The sequence below is a fragment of the Arvicola amphibius genome, chromosome 2, assembly GCF_903992535.2.
Source record: "Arvicola amphibius chromosome 2, mArvAmp1.2, whole genome shotgun sequence".
Classification (NCBI taxonomy): Eukaryota; Metazoa; Chordata; class Mammalia; order Rodentia; family Cricetidae; genus Arvicola; species Arvicola amphibius.
The window spans coordinates 184068804-184093482 of NC_052048.2; the positions used below are offsets into that span (position 1 = coordinate 184068804).

The 24679-nt window shown below is 42.1% G+C and overlaps 1 protein-coding gene across 3 annotated transcripts in view; it reads right to left on the minus strand.

The window, feature by feature from the left end:
- Dgki (diacylglycerol kinase iota) overlaps positions 1 to 24679 on the minus strand; it is a 454067-nt gene that overhangs the window by 294278 nt on the left and 135110 nt on the right. For all 3 annotated transcript variants that reach the window (XM_038320431.2, XM_038320432.2, XM_038320430.1), the window contains exon 2: positions 14731 to 14839. In XM_038320431.2, the coding sequence (XP_038176359.1) occupies positions 14731 to 14839 (109 nt within the window). The remainder of the gene's footprint in view (positions 1 to 14730; positions 14840 to 24679) is intronic.

The window sequence follows — 24679 nt, forward strand, 5'->3', positions numbered from 1 at the left end:
GACCCTATGTATGGAAATTCTGGCTGGAGTGGACCCTGTGGAAACTCTGGAAAGGGAAAATGGTGTTTGGGAACATTCATCAATAACCAAGATAGCTATGAGGTCTGTGAAGGCCTTATTCATGGATGCGTCATCTTGAACCATTTTCAGCGAATGTGGAAAAGACAACTCTGAAGGGTTCCATGTAAAAGCTAGATTACCCAGACCCCACACTGACGATGTGGTGACACAGGAGACAAAGTTAGATAATAAAAAATTCCTCTACTTAGTGAATTAGCTAAGAAAGAGGATGAGAGTATTAAGATACGGTAGGTAAGAATGGCTGACAACGCACTCTCTGGACTCACAGCACACTGCGTTTCTACTAATCCAAACATGCTGCTAATTTGGTGAGGCCTCCCACTCAGTTCTAAATTTTACTAACCAGGTAATTTTGTCGGCTGCCTAAGAATACGCACTTCTGATGGGGAGCAGGGCTGCTGTAATGTACGACACAACGAACCACAGCCCTGTTTTACCCATAAATGTGCAGCATACAATAGAGAGGAGGGTGGTCCTTTGGCTTTTAAATATGGCAAACAGGATTCTGTGGTCTTCTTCTGATACACTGCTTTAGATAACATGAATTTCTGCACTAATCATATAGTCTGTCTATTTGCTGAAAGGATAAAATATTGGAGAAAACACTGCATTAGATTAACCATAAAGGAACACGAGACTAAGCCTATGGCGTTTATAGGAAAAGCCCTGCCGTTTTCTATCTTATTCCATATCAGAAATACAAGGGCTTAGCTCTCTTTTGATGGAGGATACTGTGGGCTGAACTACGCCCCTGTCCCCAGTTCATATATTAAAATCTAACTCACAGCGTGACGGTATTAGGACAGGCCTTTGGAAAGCAGTCAGGTCAAGAAGGCAGAGCTTTCGCTATGGAATCAATGCTCTTATAGGAAGAAACTCAAGAGCGCTCCCCTTTCTGCATACTCCTGCAGCAGGGAAGAGCCACCTGAGTTCACAGCAAGAGAAATCTACCTGCCAGACAGGAAGAGGGCCCTCGCCGTGAGCTCGGTGTACCTTGTCCTTGGACCTTTTGGGCCAGAAAATGACAGGAAATCAATGTCTGTGGCTTAAGCCACCCCAGTCTGTGGCAGACAACAGAGGATGACTTCAATAAAGAGCTTGACAGGATAGCCAAGTAATCTAAAGTCCGTCATACATTTGAGACACTCTTAAGATAACTCATTCCAGAAGCATCCACACAACAGCCTTCCTGATGTCAGGACTTAGAAGAGAAAAACAGAAATATGGACCAAATGTTTCCAGCACGAAGAGGGGGAGGGGGGAGAGAGCACTAATTACCATGCTAAACAATGAACGTATTTCTTCATATTTAAATAGAATACATTTTCCTCTCAGGGTGAACAGTCTCAAATGGTTTCGGGAAAGAAAATCCACAGGACATATTGTGACCTAGGATCCAAATCAGTGGTTCTCAACCTTCCTTATCCTGTGATCTCTTTAATACAGTTCCTCATGTTGTGGTGACCCCCAACCATAAAATCATTTTCATTGCTACTTTACAACTGTAATTTTACTACTGCTATGAATAATGCAAATATCTATGCTTTCCAATGGTCTTAAATGACCCCTGTAAAAGGGTAATTTGACCACCAAAAGGGGCTGTGACCCACACATTGAGAACCACAGATCTAGATGTGTTTCAAGATCCAAGGAAAGTGAGGAAGTCTCAAAACAGCATGAGTAAGATGTGACCATGTAGACCAGTGATCAAGCAGACAGGTGACAAAGGCCTCAAGTGCCTTTCGTCTGATTGTTTTTCTTCTCCCCAGTAGTAATCTCCTTTGATGAACAATGCTCAGTTTGCACTTAGATAGTCATGGGAAAACAGACCTTTCCTCTTCATGAGGGACACTATCAGAAGAAAGAAAGGCTAGACATGGGGCTGGACCATAAAGGTTCTTACAAAATGATGACATCATTAGAGAGTAAGACACAAATGCATTTCTTTAGAAGATGCCCTGGAGCACTAGGCTTGCGGTCTAAATCACTGCAGGCGCCACCTATCATCCAGCTTAAACTTCTGACCAATTATCCAAAGCCATCCCTTTTTATTCTGTGCTTTGACTCATTTATGAAGTACTTGTTCTTCAGCGCCGGCACTAGTCACAGAGATGCTGTGACATCTCACGGGGCAAACTGACTAGAAAAGTTGTGAACTACACATGACTTAATAACAGGAAATACAACCATTTTAAGGAGCCCAATATAAAACTGTTGAGGTGACGCAAATGTCAAAAACTTTTGACGGTAACAAGCTAGGGGTGCCACAGGGAGGTCCTGGAAGGGCAGGTAAGGCAGGCAGGGACAGGTAAGAACCTGGGAGTCAGACTCTTGTAAGCACCACATACCAGACTTACAGGCCAATAGTTCCCAGGCCTTAGACTCCTTTCGCTCAATAGTATACCATCTGCAAGCTTTCAGAGACTCGCTGGTCAGTCTTGCCTCTGCGTCCTTCACAGAAAGACCACTACTTTGACTTAGCCCCAGTTTTTATGGGAACTTGATTTAAAAGAGATGAACCTTTGGAAGGGAAAAGAAGCAGGCTTTAGTGTATCCCTTCCACCATCTAATGCTCTGGTTCTTAGTTTGAGGCACCTACTTATTGAGGTACCTACTTAGTGGCCTAATAAAAATTTTAAAATAAGTGGCTATGATTCCAGAGAGTCTATGTCAGTGAATCTCAATGAAATTTGTGGACAGCAATTGCTCAAAGGTCCCAAGGTGGCCCCAATGTGCTTTGGAGTCTATGACCCAATAATAGACCTCACCCTCCTCTCCACACTTTTTAGATAATATATTCTACAATATGTCTGTGATCCAAAATACTACATTGCATTCTTCTCTGTCTTGTACAACCACTAGAGAAGAAGATAAGAGAGACATGGCATGAAGTATCTCCATCAATTTTAAGAAAAGACATGTTCACCGTAAAAATCCCACAGGTACTAAGGAAAGAGAGCAACATGTGCAGACATCCTAAGAGAGGGCAGAGTAAAACATACATTACTTAAACTGGTATGCTTGCTTTGGGAAGTAGTTCCTAAAGAAATAATTCTAATAGGAGAAAAAGGCAACTATACACCTGACAAGGATATATATAACAGGAAATACAACCATTTTAAGGAGCCCAATATAAAACTGTTGCAGAGACACAAATGTCAAGATCCTTTGACAGTGACAAGCTAGGTGTGCCACAGTGAGGTCCTGGAAGGGCAGGTTCATCAAAGGAGATTACTACTGGGGAGAAGAAAAAAAAAATCAGAAAAAAGGCGCTTGAGGCCTTTGTCACCTAAAGGGGAAAAAGTGATCACAAGAAGTACAGCACAACAGAGTGTTGTAAAATCAAGAAGCACAAATATAGAGATTGGTCATATAGAAAACTTCATGATATGGAGTCACATAAATAAAAAATAAAATTCAGAACTGACTTGTATCATGGTCACAGACACACAGAAAAACAAGAGCTGAAAACAACAAAGTACATCACTAGTTGACTCCTTGACACACATCTGTTTCCATTCTTCTCCCACGGGGAAAGCTCAATTGGAGAATTCTTATATTTTGCCACTTTCGTTACACACCATTCTGGTTTCTCGAGCCCAGTTCCAGATGTTCTTCTTTCACAAACCAGTACTCTTCCAGATCACCAGTGACATCACATGGCTGAATCCAATAGCCAATGATCAAGCTTCATGTTCATCAGCAACTTCAACAATGATGGTCGCTCGCCTCATCCAGAGGCCTTCTACTCTGCAGCTTACTCTTCCTAGTCTCTGTGGTTGGATTTTCCTTCTTCCCAAATTTCAGTGCTGAAGGGCTCTACAGTTCGGGGCTCAGATTTTTACATTACACATCTTCTACCTACATTCAGTCCTTAGATGACCGCACTGAGTTTCCTTAGCTTTGGTACTTGTTAAGTAATTGTTACCTTCCAACTTATTAATTTAATATGACCCATCTTCTTTGAGTTTCACTCATAAACTGTTGCCCACAGCACTCCCCAGAAGACCTAATAAGCATCTTAAATCATTATGATGTCAAGAACCAGATTTCCTCCACTGGATATGCTCTTCCTTGTCTTGGATTTTCAGTAAATGGCATTACCATTCTTCCTACTTAGGCTAAAACTCTGAAGACCTTCTATAGCTCTCTCTTATTTACAACTAATCTCATTTCATCTTTATTTCAAGATGCACCTGAGGTCCAGCTACTACCCAGAGCTTCTGCTGTTACCTCTAGCTCAGGTTTGGAATATCTCAATAGCTAGCCACAACTGACATCCCTACTTCTGTGTCCACCCTCATGATCTCTTTTTCAAAATGCAACATCAGCAGTAGTTGGGGGTTAAAGCCAGAGACTTTCTACGGCTCTGCTGCCACCTGCAGAAAGAAGCCTAGGGAGCCCTATGCAGAGACCTGAAGCGAAAGTTTTCTGCAGTAAAGAATTTCGGGTAAGCCAGAATTAAGCAGAGCTGGAGTTCATGAAGAAGAGCCTTTAACAGACTTCAGCACAGATGTTAACAGAGTGACACGGGGGGGGGGGGGAGGGAATAAAACATACTCAAGTGTAAACAGGCTTCTTGGGAGACACTGTCTTAAGTAGCTGAGGAAGAGCCATAAATATGATTTGCTTGGTTTAATTTGGTTTCTATTTTTTTTCTTTTCTCTCTTTTTTTTTTTTTTTGAGCCAAAATCTCATGTAGCTCGGGCTGCCCTTAAACTTGCTACACAGCTCAGCTCAAGATAAGCTTTCAACACTTTATCTACCTGCTTCAACCTCCCAAGTGCTGGGGTTACAAGCACGAGCCACTGTGATTTTGGTGGGCTCTCAACCTAATCTCAAATAGTTGCTAAGGATCTTTATTCTTCCCCTTTCTCCCTTTTCAATAAATGATATGACAGGGTAGGTCCAGAGGCGCCTTAGATGGGATTGCCATTTAATAAGGTAAATCATGAGTCAATTACAGGGTTACTGGAGAGGATTCTTGTGAGACTTCATAGAAAACTGAACATATGCTAGTGGGCAAAGTGAAAAGCCATACTCGAAGGTTATTTTCGCTTAGGCCTTTGCACATGACTTCCTGTAGTGTTAGCACTTGAATTTGTAGCATCTTTCTATTAACAGAACATTGTCCCTAGGGCAGCATTCAGAATAACCGTTAACTGTGCTGGAATTCTTACTCTCAGCTGGAGAGAGACTACACCCACATTCCTGGGAGAGGGGCTATTTTTCCTACCTATGGCTCCTTAATTCCCCCTTTCTGACTAGCTTCAAAACAGAAATCTGGTCAAGTGGCTAGTCTGCTTGTTAGCTACTCACGCTGACGGAAGAACCTTAAGTCTTTCCTTGCATAGTCCTTGGGTGTCTCTGTGTTCTCTTCCTATTCGTGGTCTCTCAAGCTCTAGTCTCCTGCCTCTTTTCCTGCTATGTTTCTATCCAGGAGTTGACTGACAGGCACCCTGCCCTCCTTGCTGTTTCTCAAGGAAGGTCTCGGGTCAAGTCCACTGAACTTGCTGTCCTGTGCTGAAGCCTTGTATAAACTTGACGTCAGTATCGTGTGCTTCTCACTTCATCTAGGTTTGCTCAGGTATTCTCATCAAAAATGGCTCACTAAACGTTTTTTTTACCCAAATTCCTTACTCATCTCTGGACTAATTTATATGCCTAATTTCTATTTGTAGTTTGGTCATCAGATCAAAAAGTCCTCAATGTCCCATAATCCAAGTCAAATTACTTTGCTAGTTTCTGTCATGTTTCATGTTTCTTTCTCACTATCTACCTTAAGTGGCACTTATTCATATAGTAGCATAATTATTTGATTGACATTTCCTTACATACTAGATTTTAAGGTCCATAAAAGAGTTAAATTTTACAACAACTTGCTGTACGATCAATATTAAACCTCAATACACTTTCAAATATAAAACTAAAAACCAACGAATAAAATGAGTAAAAATACATATTTTTGTCACATCTAACTGCTAGGGGCAGAAAGGAAAAATTACCGTTATTTTATGTCCTTTAGTTTAAAGTCATAAATTATAACACGTGGAAGTCCAACAGAGTGGAGGCATGCAAAAATATGATGTCATACTTTTTTATTTTATTATTATTATTCTTTATTTTTTGTTGAGCTATACATTTTTTTGGCTCCCCTTCCTTTTCCCCCCTCCCCTTCTCCCCTCTTCTACCTACACTACATGCTCCCTCCTCCCTCCTTGTTTGCATGGTGATGGTCCAGAAGCGTGAGGTTAACAGCTTTCACTGAGTTATGCACGCTTACCTAGTGAAGTCTCCATCCTCAGTACAGCCTCAGAGATTCCTGAATACTAACTAATGTTAGAAGTGAGAGTGGTCCTAAGGACTCCTGAATTCTGCATAGAGGATACCTGGGTGCTGTCAGCATTAGGATGAACTAGCACATGACGGGCTTTGGGTTGCTTTCTACATTTCTTCTGACTCTTTAGTGTGATCTAATAACATAAACTCTGTTATAAAGTAGATAGGCTACTTAGTAGTCACACAATTCAGGACCCTCTCATTTCCCTAAACCCCAGTTCATTTATCAGTAAAATTATAAAAATAAATGCTCCTCTATCCCAGGGTCACTGAAAAAGTTCAGCACAAGAACAAAAATATGTCGAGTGTGCCCATGATAAGGAGTTAGTAGATATTTCTTTTCTTTTCTTTTTAATCATGTTGCTTCCACTTTCTGATTTTCCGTCTTCTTCTTAATCCATATATCCAGACATTTTTCAAATTTCTTTTCTTGGTCATCGTGACAGAAACTGCCATTCATCAAAATCATTTTTTCTCCTCTTCTTGAACATATAGCTAGATCTAATTTCCCAGCTTCCCTTGCAGTTAGGAATGGCCGTGAAAGCAAGTTCTAAACAAAAGACCAGGAGCAGAGGTTCCAAGCAGGGTCCCTCACATCTACCTGGAGGGATCAACTGGTTTCTCAGCCACAGTGACTTGACTGGGGTGGCCAGCGTTTCGGACAATTTTAGAAACCTCCTTGAGATGTCAACATAACAGTCAGTATTTGCCCATGAATAAGTGTGAGGAGTCTGGCTCGATCCAACCACCTAGACTAGTCCTGGTCTACAGTGTGGGTGAGAGAGAAACAACTCTCTATTACCACATTACACATCCAGGTCTCTTCTTCACAGCAGCCTACTTTATCCCCAAGGAATGCAGACTTTTCTCTTGGTTCTTATTTGTGTCTAGGTTTCCTTTTATGACTGAGCCTGTACCCAGCTTTTTTAGTATCCACTAGACAGCAAATACAATAGAGTCCCAGTTTCTTCTGATAAATGCTCTGGCTAATTTTACACTGTCATACACTCGGTTCCCTTAAAATACACCTATGATTGTGCCCCTCCGTGGTTCTGAATGCTTGCCCGAGTGTCTGTTACTCATGGAATAAAGGCCGCATTCAGTCTGGCACCCTAGACCTTGCATCAGGCCTGCCAACCAATCTATCCTTATCGTCTGTGTCTCCCTTATTACTGTTCTTTAATCATATCTTATTTCTGGTGCTATGTTTTGTTGATTATCCTTCCCACCTGGGACACCTTTCTTGCTTCCTTTATACAAATCTCCCTTGAAATGACATCTCACACAATATGCAGCTCAAAAACTATCCATTTCTAGAAAACAGAAAAGTAACCACCTGATTTCTAAGAGATAGCATTTTTCTTTTCTGGTCTTTGGGACGTGGGGACAAATCTCCCTGGATAGACAGACAGACATACACACACACACACGTGCACAAGCACATGTGCACATATGCACTCACTCACACCAACACTCATCTGTGATCCTTGCGTGCATATTTACACAACAGAGGTATTGATGACCCTTTAATATGTATATATACAGTTGTATATACATTGTATATACATATATACAATTATATATACATATATAAATGTTACACAGACAAATAGATAAATATTATTACTTGCCCAAGTTCAGCAAAAATCCAAGCAGTGATTACAGATAAAAAATATAAAAATAGGGGAGTGTTATAGATTAAATAATATGTATAATAAGTGCACCAGCAGGAGGGAGGCATATAGATACACATAAGTAATTCCAGCATCCAGGAGTCTGAGACAGGAGAAAGGCTAAAAGTTCAAGGTGGGTCTGGGCTACGTAGTAAGTTGCAGGTCAGTCTAAGATACAGAGATTTTTCCTCAAAAATGTAAGCCAAAAAGGCAGTACATATGCACCAGAATCAAATAACCCAGAAAAACAAAGATATGTGATTAGAAACATTTTTAAATAATTGGAGTTACAAATGATATCATCCTCACAGATATCCATGAAAAGTTTTTTGAAAATTAAGTGTGGATTGCCTGAAAAGCTGCAAGTTAGTAATAGGTGGCAAAGTGCCTTGGATGGTCCACACAGGAGCTGTGTGGAAGACGGCTGCTGAACACTGGGAATGAAGTCAGCATTGACTAAGCTGTGCCGTCAACACAGAAGCCACAGTTTAAAGACTGGGCGTGAAAAATGAGTGCCAAAGTCCCCATATAGTCACCATCTGTCACTTCAATATTGAATGACAGCATTTGGGGTCGATCAGGTGAAACAAAACATGGTACTAAAACTGGGTTCCCCTGTTGACGCGCATTGTTTTAACATGATTCCCTAAATAATTTATATTTAATCTATGGCTCACATCTGTTTCCACTAAAGAGCGTTAAACCATCACTTCCCGAGTGTCAGAACATTTGGATCAAGACACTGTAGACCCAGGGAGCTAAGGAATCTGGGATTCCTCTGAGAAGCCAAGCAATTTTGGTTGTTGATACTGGTTGCCAAATTGACACAATCTATGATCACCTAGAAGACAACCCCTGGGCCTGTCTGTGAGGGAGTTTCTAAATTGGTTAATTGTCATAGGAAGACCAATCCAAAAATGTCCACACACCATCCCATGGACTGAAGTCCCTGCGCACAGAGTTCATCTCTCCCTGTTTCCTGGTGTGGACACAGTGTGACCAGCTGCCTCTTTGGCCGGCAACCAGTCATGATGGACTGAATGGATGGCTTCTTAAACCACATATCAGAATAAACTTTTCCTTAGTTTGTTTTTGTTAGGAATATTGTTGCAGGAATGATAAACAGTAACTAATATAGTGCTATCTCTTAAATTACCCTGAACTCAGAAAATAAAGAGAACCGATCACAGTAGATTGGTCCCACAATGACATGGCTATCCAAGACCAGAGGCATCGTCGCACTGATTGATGTGAGGTGTTTTTCTCATTTTCTCATTGCCTCAGTTTTTTGAAGTAAGGATGAGAAAGAAGAGTATGGGAGGCAGGAGGGGCTGTGATGATGTCACCAAACCTGACACCTAGCACAGGCTTCCTAGGCTCACACTCAGAACAGGGCTGGCATGAGAAGGCATGCAGAAAACACTCACATGTGTAAGGACACACACACACACACACACTCATGTTGGCAGACACACTGGCATTCACGCACACACGTGCCCCCAGCTGCTTCCTGGCTTTTCATTCAAGGTTTCTAAAGAGATAAAGTGACCTAATTTCCTAACCTAGTTTAAAGCGTCTCTGTGCGAAGACTCTGATTCCCTGATCTTGTCCCTGAACTGAACTATGAGGCAATGTACCAACTGTGCTGTTCCGACCTGCTGGGGAGCAAGCCCGTCTTTGCTGAATGTCATCAGCTAGAGAAAAGGAATGCTGGTGTGGATGTGGTGGGGAGCTGGTTTTGTTCAAGCTGAAGTTCTGTTTTCCAGGGAACACTGGGTGGCAGGATGTGGTCCGGTGAAGAAACGAAAGAGACTGAGAACGGATCACGGTGGGCTTATGATTGACGTGAGCGCTGTTGCCCATCCCCCACACTGTGGCTTGCTCCAGGTAATGGGCAAAGCAAAATTACACAACAGTGGGGATAGAAGAGAGACCTACCTCCAGTATTATTGCCTGCAATCTTAAAAACAGAGGCGAGCTCTAATTGTAAATTGAGTCACCGTTGCAGAGGAGGCATGCGACATTTAAGAAGACACATATTATCTGTGGCTGCGACACACTTCTAAATGGGCTAACTCACTCCAAATGGAGAGCCTGGACCCCAGCCCAGGAGACGAATATTTTTGGTTTCTATTTTGAACATTGCTTCCTCCCAATTCTAGTAATTTAGCTTATTTCCTCCCAAACTGGCTTGGCTGACATGTGTCTTAATGGTATCCGAGGGAACAGCCTCTCCTGTTTGTTTCTGGCAGGGTGAAGAGAGGCCACTAGTAGGAGGGGAAGACCAGGCCTCTCTGTGTGCATGATAATCTACCTCACTGTGCTGCACAGTAGGAAGAACCTGAAAAGGGGGGCCATTTGGCATTAAAACAGGTCCTATTGGTTTCTTTTATGAGTTGGCTTTGGAGTCATGTTTAGCAAGCCTTTCAGGAACTAGAGATTATCTCAGTGCCCATCAGTTTCCAAGAGTAAGTTCACTTCTTATTGACCCAGCAAAGGAGTTACAATCAATTCATGTTCCAGAATCAGTAACCAGGCAGCCCTTAGGCTGTCCTGTGCTCTCCACTTTGAAGAGAAAACAAACACACTGCCTAGCTCTTCGGGAAGCTAGAGACCTAATGAGACCTCAGATAAGCCAAACAATAAAGCTCTACCTTGGTTCTGTTTGCAAGATGGCTCACTGTGAACAAAGGAATGTACACAGTAATTGGGATGAGAGAAATGGCCTAAATAAGAGATATCAGGGCCTAGGGAGGGAAGAAGGAGAAAGGAAAGAAAAGAGTGAAGGAGGGAGGGAGGGAGGGAGGGAGGGAGGGAGGGAGGGAGGGAGGGAGGGAGGGAACCAAAAGACAGGTTGTTGCAGATGGATGTTCAAGCCTGAAGTTCCTTCCTGTGCTTTTCACAAAACAAGAAAATTCCCCAATTCCTCATTTGGACTCTTGAGCAGAAGGGTCAGTTAATACACAGTGTACCTGGCAGAAAAAGACCAGCATTTTAAAACCAGTCTGAGTCATTTAAACTCTTATAGAAAAAGTCGGAGGACACTGGAATACACCTAGCTCTCTCCTCCTTCCTGAACATTCTGTGTAGTTGGGTACTGGCCACCGCTGACTTCTGTCTGCTGCCACTGATAACAAAGCCAGGGGATGCATCTGTTCCAGAGCCACATCTGAGTCTCCCAGAAGGGAGTGTCCTTCTCTTTGCTTTCCTACTGGACTTTCTGCAGAACACCATTACAGGGTACCCAGAATCATCAGGGGGGAAAGAAAGAACAAAAGACCAAAACACACCCAGCCTGAGCTCCTATTTGCTCGGCCCCTATTGTGTATCAGAGCCTCCTGCCACCAGCCAAAAATATGGCATGGATGAATGCTACAGTGTACACCTCTCCCTGGGAATCAGAAAATACTGCTTGCTCGTCTAATGCTGGCTTAGGCAGGACACTTAGTAAAAAGCATTTGTTGATAACTATTTCCAACATCAGCCAGGACTAGAGAGGGTCCTTTCTCATAGCCCAGTGGCACTCCCCGCTTCCACTATGAAGTCTCCTGGCCCAGGCATTGCCGTGCTGGGTTCCCACTGTTGATTTCTTTCTATCTATGCATTTTAGCTCCATAAACCACATCTTCATTACCCTCTTGATCCCAAGGAACCTGCCCAGAATTCAAGACAAGGATAGTAGCATTGGCTGGGCCAGGAAACAATGTCCAAATGCATAGGCGATTCCACTGTGGCAGACATACTTTAAATGTACATCCATAGGCAGCTGGGCTTAAACAAGGGGATGTGGACATGTGCTGGAGAAACGATAGATAGACTTTCCAATATGATCCTTTTCATAATGACACAATGATTCTTTCTACAAGCGGAGAATGATGTTAGATAAAGACGGATGCTCACAAGCCGAGGATGATAACAGACAGCTATCTCTCGCCAACTTAAACAGACTGAATACTTAAATATAAGACCTGATGCTCTAAAGAAGAAAACACGGGACACCTGGCACTGCGTGAAAATGCAGGAGACTGGATTCAGGATACTTTGACGGGATGGACTTTCTAAAGAAGGCCCCAAAAGTACAAGAAACAAAGGAAAAATGGGCAAGCAGGGTCATGTAAAACTCAAACACTTCTACACAGCAAAGACAGCAGGTAACAGAGTTAAAACCTGGGCGGTAGGTCTAAATCAACATGTCTGAAAAGAAGACTTTGCAAGCTACCTGCGGAGAGATTTTTGAACAGTAAACATCGCTAATAATCGTGGAAATACAAATCAAAACAACCCTGCCTTCCCTAAGAGCAGCTCCCATCGGATAGAAGCTAACACGTCCTGTAGAAGATGTTGAGAAAGGGAACCCTGCATGTCGGTGGTGGGAACAGTAGCAGACACAGCCACAAGAACACAGTGGATGCTCCTCAAAAGCGTCAAAAATGAAACCACAGTCTGACTTAGCCATCTCACACCCAGGTCTCTATCCGAAGGAAATGAAAATCCTTCAATTTGCATAAGCAGGAGAAACATCAGCCTTGTTCACTGAACACTCTTCACAGCAGTCAGGAAATGGAAGCAACTGTGAGTGTCCATCAACAAAAGAGCCCAGAGCTTGGGAAGAAGAGACAGGCGGACTACTGGAGCTCCCAAGCCGGCCAACAAGCCTAGTTTATCCGGCAAATTTCAATCCAATGAGAACCCTACTTTCAAAAATACTCAAAGTAGGTAGTGCTTGAGGACTATCTATGACACCGAGGTAGACCTCTAGCCTTCACGCCCATGTGCACATCTACCCCTCCTCCCACAAGAAGATGGGACTTGTCCATGTGCTTGTCATTACTGGTGGCAGGCGGAAAGAGGTACTGGATGCAAAGGAAATGCCAGCCAAGCTCACTGAGAACAGACGAAGGTCAGTGAAGGGTGTGATTGTTCTCTTCATGTAAGAGATTGAAAACTTAAAGATGAAAGAAATTTACACCACAAGTAAAACCTAGACTGTGATTTGGCTAAGGTTTGTTACATTGTTGGAAAGGCTAATATAAAGAGTTGGGAAGCTGGACCGAGTGGCACATGTCTAGAATCCAGCTCTTTGGGAGGTTAGATTAAAAGGCTCAGGAGTTCAAGGTCAGCTTGGGTTACAGAGTGTGTTCTGAGCTAGCCTGGGCTACTGGGAGAGACACCTTTCTCTAAAAATGAGTAAAAATAAGGGTTTGGGATACTGTTCAATGGCAAAGTGATTGCCTAGCTTATTTGAGGCCCTGGATTCAATACCCAGTACTATAAAGAAGAGTGTGACAACCCCTTTTCATTTCATATGATTCAAAATCTTAGGCAACTGTATATGTTACAATGTTATTTAGAAGCAGAAACTGAGACAGGAAGTGTTTGCAATGACCTTTTCCCTGGCCTAGCAAACACTCAGACAACTTAGTGGCAGGAGAAAGAATTCTAACATTATGTTTGTACCAATAATATTTAGCTATTGTTCCAATAATTTTAGCTCTAACAGCAGCAAGAATGAAATGAGTATTTCCCATTTTCCTCCTTGGGAAGCCGAGGCCAAGTCACACTTGCTGCTGGGCAATGCTTTTTCTGTTTGTGAGACTGTGCTATTGGCTTATGGTAGAATCATCTACCACATCCTCCGACAGTAAGTCCCTCTAAAGGATTTCAATTCTGCCAAGTTGAAAGCGTGTGGAAATAAGATTTTCCCATCTATACACAGGCACGAAAACAGACATGCCTTTAAATCTTAGTAGAAATTAAAAACCCATTTAGGGCAACGTGAAAATCGGAGCTTACTTTTTATAGCCCGTGACCTTTGCTAAGGGTGTTATTTTTAAATTCAATAAAATATCATATTATCTGTCAAAAATGCGGTGCATATATAGACAGGAATATTATTTATCCACACAGAAAAAGGAAAACCTTTCATCTGCAGCATAGATGGAATTGGAGGCTTTTATGCTTAGCCAAATAGGTGAGGTACAGGAAGTTGAGTGTCATGCAATCTCACTTACATATAAATTATTACCGAGAGCAAGATGGTTGTTACCAGAGGCTGGGAGAGACAATGGTTAGATAATTGAAGGAAAGATTCTTCAATGGATATTAAATCATAGGTAGATACAATTTCATAGCAGGGTAAACACAAACAATAACAGTTTAGTGTACTTCTTTTGCAGGCTAGAAAAAAAGGAGTTAGAATATTTGCAACATAACTAACTGATAAATGTCTAGGTAGATCTACTTTGCCCCGATTTAAACATTACACATTGTGCCCATGTGTTGAAATACCACATGGCACACCACAAATACACATGATTATTATGTTTTAGTTGGCTAAAAGAAATAAACACTCCCCTCCTTTCTCCCATGACTCACTCCCCTAAGCTGGAAAGAACAGGGATGGGCCTGATCATTGTTGAGACAGCAGGGCAGAACCAAAGAGCAGCCCTATGCGTGGCTTCAGGTGGGGACAATGGCTTTCAGCCCACAGTTAATGATCTCATTAACTTGACCACTGAAGACTCTCAGTAGGTGTGTTCTGACTTAGGGAATCCTGAGGGCTAGGTGAGAAAAACACAGCATGCAAGTAAATATTAACTTGAGGGGGAAAACCAAACAAAAAGCAGTAGACACCTACGCTCCAGTCCAGAGTGGCTCTAGGCTCCTTCGCTGGGCCGTTCGCCACAGGAAGGCCGAGAGGATGTGCAGGCGCCAGATGCTGGAGGCCCGTCCGGGAGATGGCTTTCCTGGAACAAGAAAATAAATACATAAATAAATGTGTACATATATAAGAGCACACAAACATGAGAATCTTGTGCAGAGCTCATAGCTCCTTGTGGGGTGGGAACTGTACCCGAGTGATCCAAGTGATTCTCTAAAGTCTGATATCCCTTACCACTGTGCAGAGACACACCTCTGCTAGAATTAGAGAGGGGCAACTCTCCCAAGATCAGGACATTCGAGGCAGCTGCTTTGTATAGGCTACGGGGCCAGACGCTAAAAGCCCAGCTTCTTTTCAGGGTGTAGGGTGAGAGGGGAGCCTCTCCACTTACAGAAATGGATGTGGGGTGGATACTTGTAGTACTTGGAAAGGAACTAAAGCTGCCAGAGAGGAAATATAAACAAAGTCCTCTCCGGTAAGCCCACTGCCCAGAACAGCGCTGTTCAGGCTCGTTACCAATGGGAGTTTGTTCTTCCTCCCTTCTCCTGAGAGCATCCTCCTTCTCCACGCAGAGGACCACTGTCCATGGAGCTGAAAGCTCTCAGTGTGTGAAAAGACCAATTTGCATCTGCCAAGGAAGAGCCCACGTTTCTTCAGGACCCCTCAACACAGGCGAGAGGACCCACAGCAGGAGAAGCAGAGGGAAGCCACAAGGGAACAGCTACTGTGAACGCCCCTCTCCCCCCATGTAGTGCCTCGGAGGGGAAAGGTGCTTACACTTAATTTTTATAGGAGCAGAAAGGAGAAAGTGTGTTACACCATAAAGGGCAGCTGGCCTCTCTGCATGTTCACTGGCCTATCAGACTCCATCCAGGAACGGAATTGGGGAGAGTAATCAAGAACAGAAGTTCTCCACACCCAAGGGTGGACATATGCCAACACTGGCCTCTGTGTATGTCGGAACTCAACAGGTGTCTGTCTGGCTCTCTGTTTCTTTTAGGGACTCTTGGAGTCCTCACAAGGAAGTTCCAGAAACAGGTCTTCAGGGGTTGGAAATTATTACAACAAGATTGCTGGCAATTTTTTCCAATGCTCCAGCAGGATGCAGGCAACACATTTGACCTATATATTCCCCAAACTCATCACAAGGGTAGAAGCCTTGAAGGAAGATAGGTAATTAACAACACCAGTTTTGGTTTCTCACATCAAAGTAGATGCCACTGCCTCCAGTCATATTCTTAGGAAAGGAACAGTGGCTAGGTGTTGTGACATGGACCTGGAATCCAGCAAAGCTAAGGACACAGTGCAGCAGGATCTGAAGACAAAAAGGTCAAGGCTATCCTGGGATGCACAGCAAGATTCTGACTTGGAAAATAAAAGGTAAGTAGACATCCGAAGGTGCTGAGATAGCCAAACATGATGTAAGAAACAAGAGGTGAAGAGAGAAGACTGAGAATCTTCTAGAGCAATCCTTTGCTCACAAAGGTTTTCCTCCCATTGACATTGAATGACTGTCTATAGATGTCTCTAAGGGTTTTTTCTCTAGATTCGAAGCCCCACCACCACCACCAATGCTAAACCAGTTTTCACCATTAACAAAAAACATATTTTTGTGAATTCAGGAACTACAGTTTCCACCTTTGGGTCTAAATCTAAGTGTTTAAAAAAATACAACAGCAAGAGGTTGAGGCAGGAGGATTATAACTTTAAAGCCTGTTTAGGCTACATAGAAAGTTTGAGGATAGCCTGGGCAACTTAGCAAGATTTAAGCGAAAGTGAAACTATGTGTGGATGTCCCTGGTTGAAATATTATTTGGGGCTTGGGGGCAAAAAGAAGGAGGGAGGGAAGGAGGAAGGGAGGGAGGGAAGAAATGAAAATCAACCTTGGGTTTAGGCTTCACACACACACACACACACACTCACACACACACCCCACTAATACCCAAGCACGAAGTCCTTGCTGATGGTAGAAGAGCTCTTAAATTTTAGATGAATGAGATAAAAACAAGTCTTTCAGAGTTTCACATTTCAGAGAGCTGTGATTAGAAAAAAAGAAGAGAGAGAGGGAAAGAGGTGGAAGGCGGAGGAAGAGGAGGACGAGAGAAATAAAGAGCGAATGAGCTCAGCGTTCAGGCAGCTGTGGACTGTGACAGCCAAACTTTCATCACCCTTCATAACTAGGAACCAACTCCTGACCCCGCAGCAAACTACCAGAGCCACTGACTCAGGAAGCAAGGCAGCCACACAATACCGAACATCACTGCGCCTTGAGAGTTCAATATGGTACTTCACTGGGACTCCCGTTGAAGCAGACCTCTTTCCAGCCTGTGCACAGAAGCAACTATGTCTTTTGATTGCTTCTCCTTTAGTCCTCATCATGAACAAAAATGTAAGGTTGAATCTGTAACATTAACAGAAGAAAGCAGAGTGTGTGTGTGTGTGTGTGTGTGTGTGTGTGTGTGTGTGTGTGTTGCACCTTACAAACATTAATTAGAAGGGAAAATGAGTAAGAGGCATTGAGGGTAGCTCCAGTCTGTGACTAAAAGTGCATCGTAAAAAAGTAAATATAAGAAACAGAGAATAGAAAAATCATAATTAGAAAATATTGGAGCATGGAAAGGCACTTCTGATTTCAGCTCTCCACTCTTCTAAATAGCAGAAAAGCGTGTTTTTAACAGTTCACACATGAATGGACATTTGCCTTTAAAGAGTAGAAGAATCTCATTATATCTGAGACCTCAACTAAAACCAGTGTTAGTTTTCTATTTACATCCATCATGGTGGTGGAAGATGACAGAAAATTCTAGCAGAACTTGGTGGAACTTGATGGAAGGGGTGAGGACCGTAGTTTTATGTGACAATTCGCTCCAATAAAACAATAAATGGGGGTTCAACTTTTTGTCTTTCTTCCTGCTCAGAATCTTCCCGAATGCACAGACTGTGAAGCGTGAAATGCCAACAATTCTATTAACTTCACAGCATCACTTTGTGGGGAGTGAGTATTCTCACAAGAGCATGTCTGAAAAGAACTGTGGTATTAACTGTGAAATAAATATGAAAAGAAAATACTTCATAATGTGGTTTCCAGAGCATAAAGTCACAGTTAATGTCAATTACCTGACATGAAAGACTGCTAACACATTTCAAGTACAAAAGCCATCTTACATCTTAAACAGCTTTCTATTATTCTCTTCCCTTCATTCGGGAAGACTGTAAACTCCTAAAGGACAGGGTTCCATTCATCCACTAATCCTGTTACATCTAGCCCAGGGGTAGAGTCTGCAAATATTCAATAAATGCTTTCTGAATTAATGAATGAACTTGACCAAGAAGCTAAGCCAAACCAGCTTGCTGATTAGATCAGGGCTTGAGAAATCCAATTAGGATGATTTGAATAGCGTCCCAGGCTTTATACTTCCGAGATGCTCTTTGCTGAGAGGGCCCAAAGTCCTTCAACGCAGCTCTTTGAAAATAAATACAGCTGGGCATGGTGGCACGTGCCAGAGTTCCAATCCCACCACTCAGAAGGCCAAGACAGAGACAGGAGGGCAGTATGCTCAAGGCCAACTTGGACTGCATACATAGGGAGATTCTCTAAACACCAAAAATAGATAGATAGATAGATGATGATAGATAGATAGATAAATGATAGATAGATAGATAGATAGATAGATAGATAGATAGATGATAGATAGATAGATAGATAGATGATAGATAGATAGATAGATAGATAGATGATAGATGATTGATAGATAGATAGATAGATAGATGATAGATTAGATAGGAGATAGATAGATAGATAGATAGATAGATAGATAGATAGATAGATAGATAGATAGATGCAAATGAAATAGACTCCAGTCTTGATAAATCTAGGGAGCACTAGACCTGAGAGTGCATGAGAGTGCATGCTTAAAAATCCAGCACTGGAGAGGCAGAAGCAGGAGGATCCCAAGTTAAGGTTTTCCATGGCCTGGACCAAGCCATCTCATGAGAAAAAAAAAAAACAGAGAAAGAAAGCAAGGGTAGAAAGAAAGGTGGAAGAGAGGAAGGCAGGGAAGGAAGGAGAGAATCAAAAAACTAAAGAACCAAGAGAAAAAGACAATCTAACCCTGGAGACAGCAAATCAGCTCATCTTCCTGGTATGACCACTAAATAGCATTTCATTGTTCTATTCATAAAGGACACATTGTGACAGTATTAATGTTTTTAGGTCTCACCATGCACCACTGGTTAGCTGGCTGGTCTGAATGTACAATGTAGACCAGGCTGACCTCACACTCACAGAAATCATCCTGTCCCTGCCTCCCAAGTGCTGGGATTAAAAGCCTGAGTCAAGGGTATTAACTTTTTATACTGTACTCACCCAAAGACACACATAGCATAAATACTCTTCAAAAACAAAATGGAAAGACACGCAAGACTGATTATCCAGCATGGTACCCTCTTGGGTCCATTTCTAAATTTCAATCTTTTCCCATCTCAACTTTATATGACTCCCAAATTCAAGCCACCCACACCTGACCCACCATTCTTTGTAGGGTCTAATCCATGAAAATGAGATGGAGCTCCTATACACAGAGTGGGAAAATGCCAGAGAATGGAGACTGTAGTTTGGCCAGGATCTCTAAAGACTGACAAGAGATACTGAGGCATTCATCTCAACATTCGAGAGAGGAGGCAGCTATCTAAAAAGTTACTCTGTTTCTTCATTGTACTCCCCAAGGACCTGGGAGAGGGAGGCTGGCACTGCAACTCCATGATAGGGCACTTGACTAGTGTGTGATGCACCGAGTTCAATACCCAGTATCTCAAATACACACAAAAGAGACAGGCTATTCAGTGTGTGTGCATGCACATGTATGTGTGCGTGTTCGTGTGTGTGTGCGTGCATGTGTATGTTTTCCCTTATGTCACAGAGACCTTAGTTACTTTTACCCAGGGCAACTCATACTGCTTCTTAGTTGATCTAAACAAACAGCCTGAAATGCTAATTGTCCGCACAGTAAGAACCAATTCCAAGCCCCACATAAATGTAAATATCCCACCTGTGATTTATGTAGCAGAACAAACTGTGCAATGACTTGAGCCAAAGTCTCATTCTTCATTGCATATGAATTCAAAGTAGTTTTTGACCATTTTAAATGTGTCTCAACACATTTCAAGGATATAATTATTATTAAAACAAAGGTTGAGCTTAGGCCCCTAAGGTGTGTTAAGTCAATCAGAAAATCACTTCAGGATTGAATCTTTAGAACCATACACTCATGGAATCCGGACTTTGTTACTCTGTGGTGATTTCTTCCAAAACAGCAAGAATGGGAACCTGAACAACTGGCCAGAGTGGAGTTTGAGTTGGTGTCTTTAAAAGTTTCCCAGGAGACTGGAACACAGCTCAGGGGTAGAATGAATACAGGCCTAGCATGTATAGGCTCACAGATTCAGCCCTCAGCACAAGGAGGAGGAAGAGGGGGTAGGAGGGAGAGGAGGAAACAAAAAATGGACGTCTAAGCATTTCTAATGTGTCCCCAAGCTGAGCCGCCCGTCACAAAGCTGGGCAGGCACTGACTACTTTGCCTGCTAAAGTGACTAAGCCTATGCTCTTCTTCATTCTACATTTTCTGTATAGGACTCTCTATACTCATTCACATATTCATTCATCCGACAATGTATTTATTGAGCATCTATTTTATGCTCAGCACTGCCCTAGATGTGTAGATTCATGAATGAATAAAACTGCCATAAGTTGCTGCCTGCGCAAAGCTCACAAAACATATTTTAACACACACTGAATCGTTTTTACATATCTTACAGGTCCCTTACAACAGCGAGGCAGGAACTTTCATTATCCCTAGCTTGGGGTGAGAGCGGTTAAGCTACCTGCCCAAGGTCACATGCACAGAAGGAGAGCCAAATGAGTGTGAACCAGGGAATTTAAAACCTTGCTGTGAATGCCTTATCCTGGCCCTGACAGCGCACATACACACATTCATCCCAAATGACACACTATAGAACTAGTGTCCTCTGTACTTGCCTCCCAGTTGTCTCACTTACGGCTTATGGGCGCAAGCTTCAACAAATAAGGGGGGGGGCATGTTTGAGAGGAATTAGAATGCAGAGATTGAGAACAGGACTTGGAGGAATACGGGAGACGAACAACTAACACTAGCATAGATCAGTCCCGTACTTAGCACTCATCAGAACAGCTGCCTCCTGCAGCAGATGGGGACTAACATGGTACCCACAACAGGGCAATCTGCAGAGAGTGAAATTTTGTGTCAGTCAGTCCTAAAGGGAATGTCATCATCAAAACCCTCCCTCAAGGCTCACGGATCTATGTAGAAGAAGGGATGATGGAAAGATCATGAGTCAGAACTGGTGGAGAATTCCGAGGATGCAGGTCTTCCAGACACAACGGGATGGATAAACATGAACACACGGGGACTATGTCGGCACACACAAGACCCGCACAAATTCAAACCAGACAAAATCCCAGCACTAAGAAGGGTAAGTGGACACCAAGTCCCACTCCTGACCAGGAAGGTATTAGCAACTGATACCTGGTTTTCTCCAGTGTACCAATGGACTGTCACTGCACACCTCAACTGCACTCCAGGACAGAAATAGCTGGCTAACACAAAACAGACTCCATTTTCTTATGTGCTTTCTTTGTTAATTTTTGACTCATTGGATGTTTACTCTAATTTTTGTTTTCTGTTTTTTGAGATTTTTGTTTGTTTGTTTCTAAGGGGGAAAGAGAGAGAAGTGGGGAAGAGAGAACATGAAATTGCGTAGATAGGTAGGAAAGATCTGGGAGGAGCTGGGAGAAGGAAAGAATATGATCAAAATAAATGAACATTTTTACAGAAAAAGTGTAAAAACACAAATAATATTTTTGAAAGAAAATGATGACAATCACCTTGCCAACAGGCAAATCTTAACCATTTTTAGTTTTAGTTTTCATATACACACATATATTCATACATATCGTGTGTATATGTGTACACACACACACATACTAAAACAATCATGGTCAAGTCAGAGAATGGTGCAGAGAAATATTTTTGTTGCAGAATCCTAAGCGCACACTATTGTTACTGGCATTATTACACATTCACCATTCACAGCATCAAGCCACAAAGAGGCACATGATGATCTCTGGATACCATGCTCTGTTTGGTGCTTTCAAATATTCTAACTCTCCTGAACACTTCCATGCCTTCAGTAGAGAGCTGACAGGCTCCCACGACATGAAGGGAGTTCAAAGGCGGTCATTCAAATGCAAGTTTCTGCTAGTCGGAGAATGACTCTAGTTGCCTACAGAATCCTCCTTCTGCCCTGATCTGCTTGCCTGACTCAGGTGCTCTGCTCCCCTCAGACCAACTCAACCTTTCAAAACTAAGCGTGCAAACCAAATGCTACAGGATTTATTAATTGTGCTTTATTTATGGGAACACAACAGCAAAAGGATGTGTTTAAGTTATAATGATGGACTCACTATTAAATGCAAGCCAGTCTGCTGGGCAATAATTATTTACAATGGAGAACTCATCATATACACATCCATAAAGCAACATTGGCATGACAGTGGCTGTGATAAACATCCCCATAAAACAAAGATTTCTTAGCTTAAATCCTCTCAGGAATCAATAATCTTTCCTCTTTAGAGAATTATTTGAAGAAAGCAAAGTTATCCTCTGGGATAGCAAACAAACAGTGAATACAATGGGCTGCGTTGTGTCCCCAGATCCCAGTTTCTTGTATAGAAGTCCTACTATGCAATACCTCAGAATATGACCTTATTTGAAGGTTGGGGTCTTTAGGAGGGGGTCTGAATTAGAGTGTGGTCATCATAATGGACACCTGGTGGACAGGAACTGGTGTCATCATGAAAAGTGGAAATATGGACACAGACTCACACTTGAAGAAAAGACTACATGATGGTAAGGGACAAGATGGGGATGGTGTGGCTCCAAACCAAGGACGGTTATAGATGACCAGCAGGTGGCCAGTGTCTGGAAGAAGGTCTCGGAGCAGATTCTCCCTCACAGTCTCAGCATGTTGGACTCTATTGTTGGAGCTGCTCAGCTTGTGTAACTTAGTTATGGGAGCCCTAGCAAACCCTCATCCTTCAAAACGAGACCCCAAGCTTGGAGTGAGCACAGTGAGGGTGGCGAACTTCAGATCCCCGACTTGTCTTTCTCCACTGCCCCATGAAACTTCTGGTATGATCTTTTCATAATTCTACCCTTGGGAAACAGTGAAACTTAAAGATGGAGACTTTCTAATGAGAGCTCAAGGAAAAAACATCTTTCTCGTGCAAATGTCAGAAAATCAGATAAAGTTTTAAATAACTCATTAATGAAGGAAGGAATAGATTGGATGCAAAGTCAATACCGAGATAAGAAACACAAAATTCTAAAAGGAAAGAGAGATCCCTAAAGAGAATAACATAGAAGTGATAGTAGATTACCGTGTCCATATTTAAAAGATTACAATTTGGGAGAGTTTTAAAATGCTTATCATGCAAACATAAAGACCTGATCTTGGATCTCCAGCACCCCCATAAACACCAGGAAACAGCAGTGTATGCCTGATGTAAGATAATGCTCTGTCCACAGCCAAGATTTGTCACTCAAATTGATTCAATAAAATGCTGATTGGCCTGTAGCCAGGCCAGAAGTATAGGTGGGGTATAGTAAACACCACTACCTGCAGGAAGTAACCCAAAGGATACTCAGGGAATGAAAGCTGGCAGATGAATGTGTTCATTTTTGTAAAATTTGGAAAACTAAAATATATACACCACACCATTGATGAGCAACTGCTTTGAGCTCAGAAAAGGCTGATTCAGTAATCACACATTTGCTTGAAGTTATGGCCATCATGGGTATACCTGCACAAGTAAAGTCAGACAATGCTCCGGCATATGTCTCTAAGAAAATGAAACATTTTTTGTTTATTAGAATATAAAGCATATTAGAGGTATTCCACACAATCATACAAGCCAGGCAGTTATAGAAATATTAAATCAAACTCTAAAGGATATGTTGAATAAAAAGAAAGGGCTAAAAAATACTCCCAGAAATAGATTGCACAATGCTTTGTTAACTTTTAATTTTCTAAATGCTAATGTGAAAGGAACAATAGCTTTGGAGAGATACTGGATAGTAGAAAAAAAACTATGAAATTAAATCAGTCAATATTCTTTAAAGATGTAGCGACCTCAGAACAGAAACCAGGACATGTATTACACTGGGAAAGGGGTTTTGCTTTTGTTTCCACATGAGGAGAAAAGTTATGGATATTATCAAAATTGATAAAGATTTGATTTGAACAAAAGACACCTCTTAATTAGAAGGGATGATAGTTCATCAAACCGCATGGTCATTTCATCTAAACACACGTATAAAACTAACAAATATCTTCCATTTGATCAGATAAAACTTGCCAAAAGAGAATCTCCCCAAAATTAGGGTTGGGGAAGGGTTTTACTTCTGTCTTTTCAGGAGAATAAAGGTATCCAGCTAAGGAATCTGAAGATCACTGGACAAATGGACATCTGAAAAAAAATGACAAATCACCCAGAAAAAAAGTGTCTCAAAAAAGAATAAATTGGCTTTTGCTATATCACATTCCACCATAAAACCATAAATATAAGTGGCAGGGTTTGTAGTTAAATTCAGAGACTCGCCTACCTGTTTTGAGTCAAGCCTTAGACACAGCAGCTAAGAAGACAGAGTCTTAGCACTGCTGTAGCTAGAAGAAACACTGGAAGTGTGGAGCAACTGAAGAGGACACTCAGCATCACCTTCTGGCTCTACATACACATGTGCACACATATATACACCACACACACATGCACACACAGACACAAATACACACACACACACACAAATTTAAAAAGAGATTACACCTTCTATGG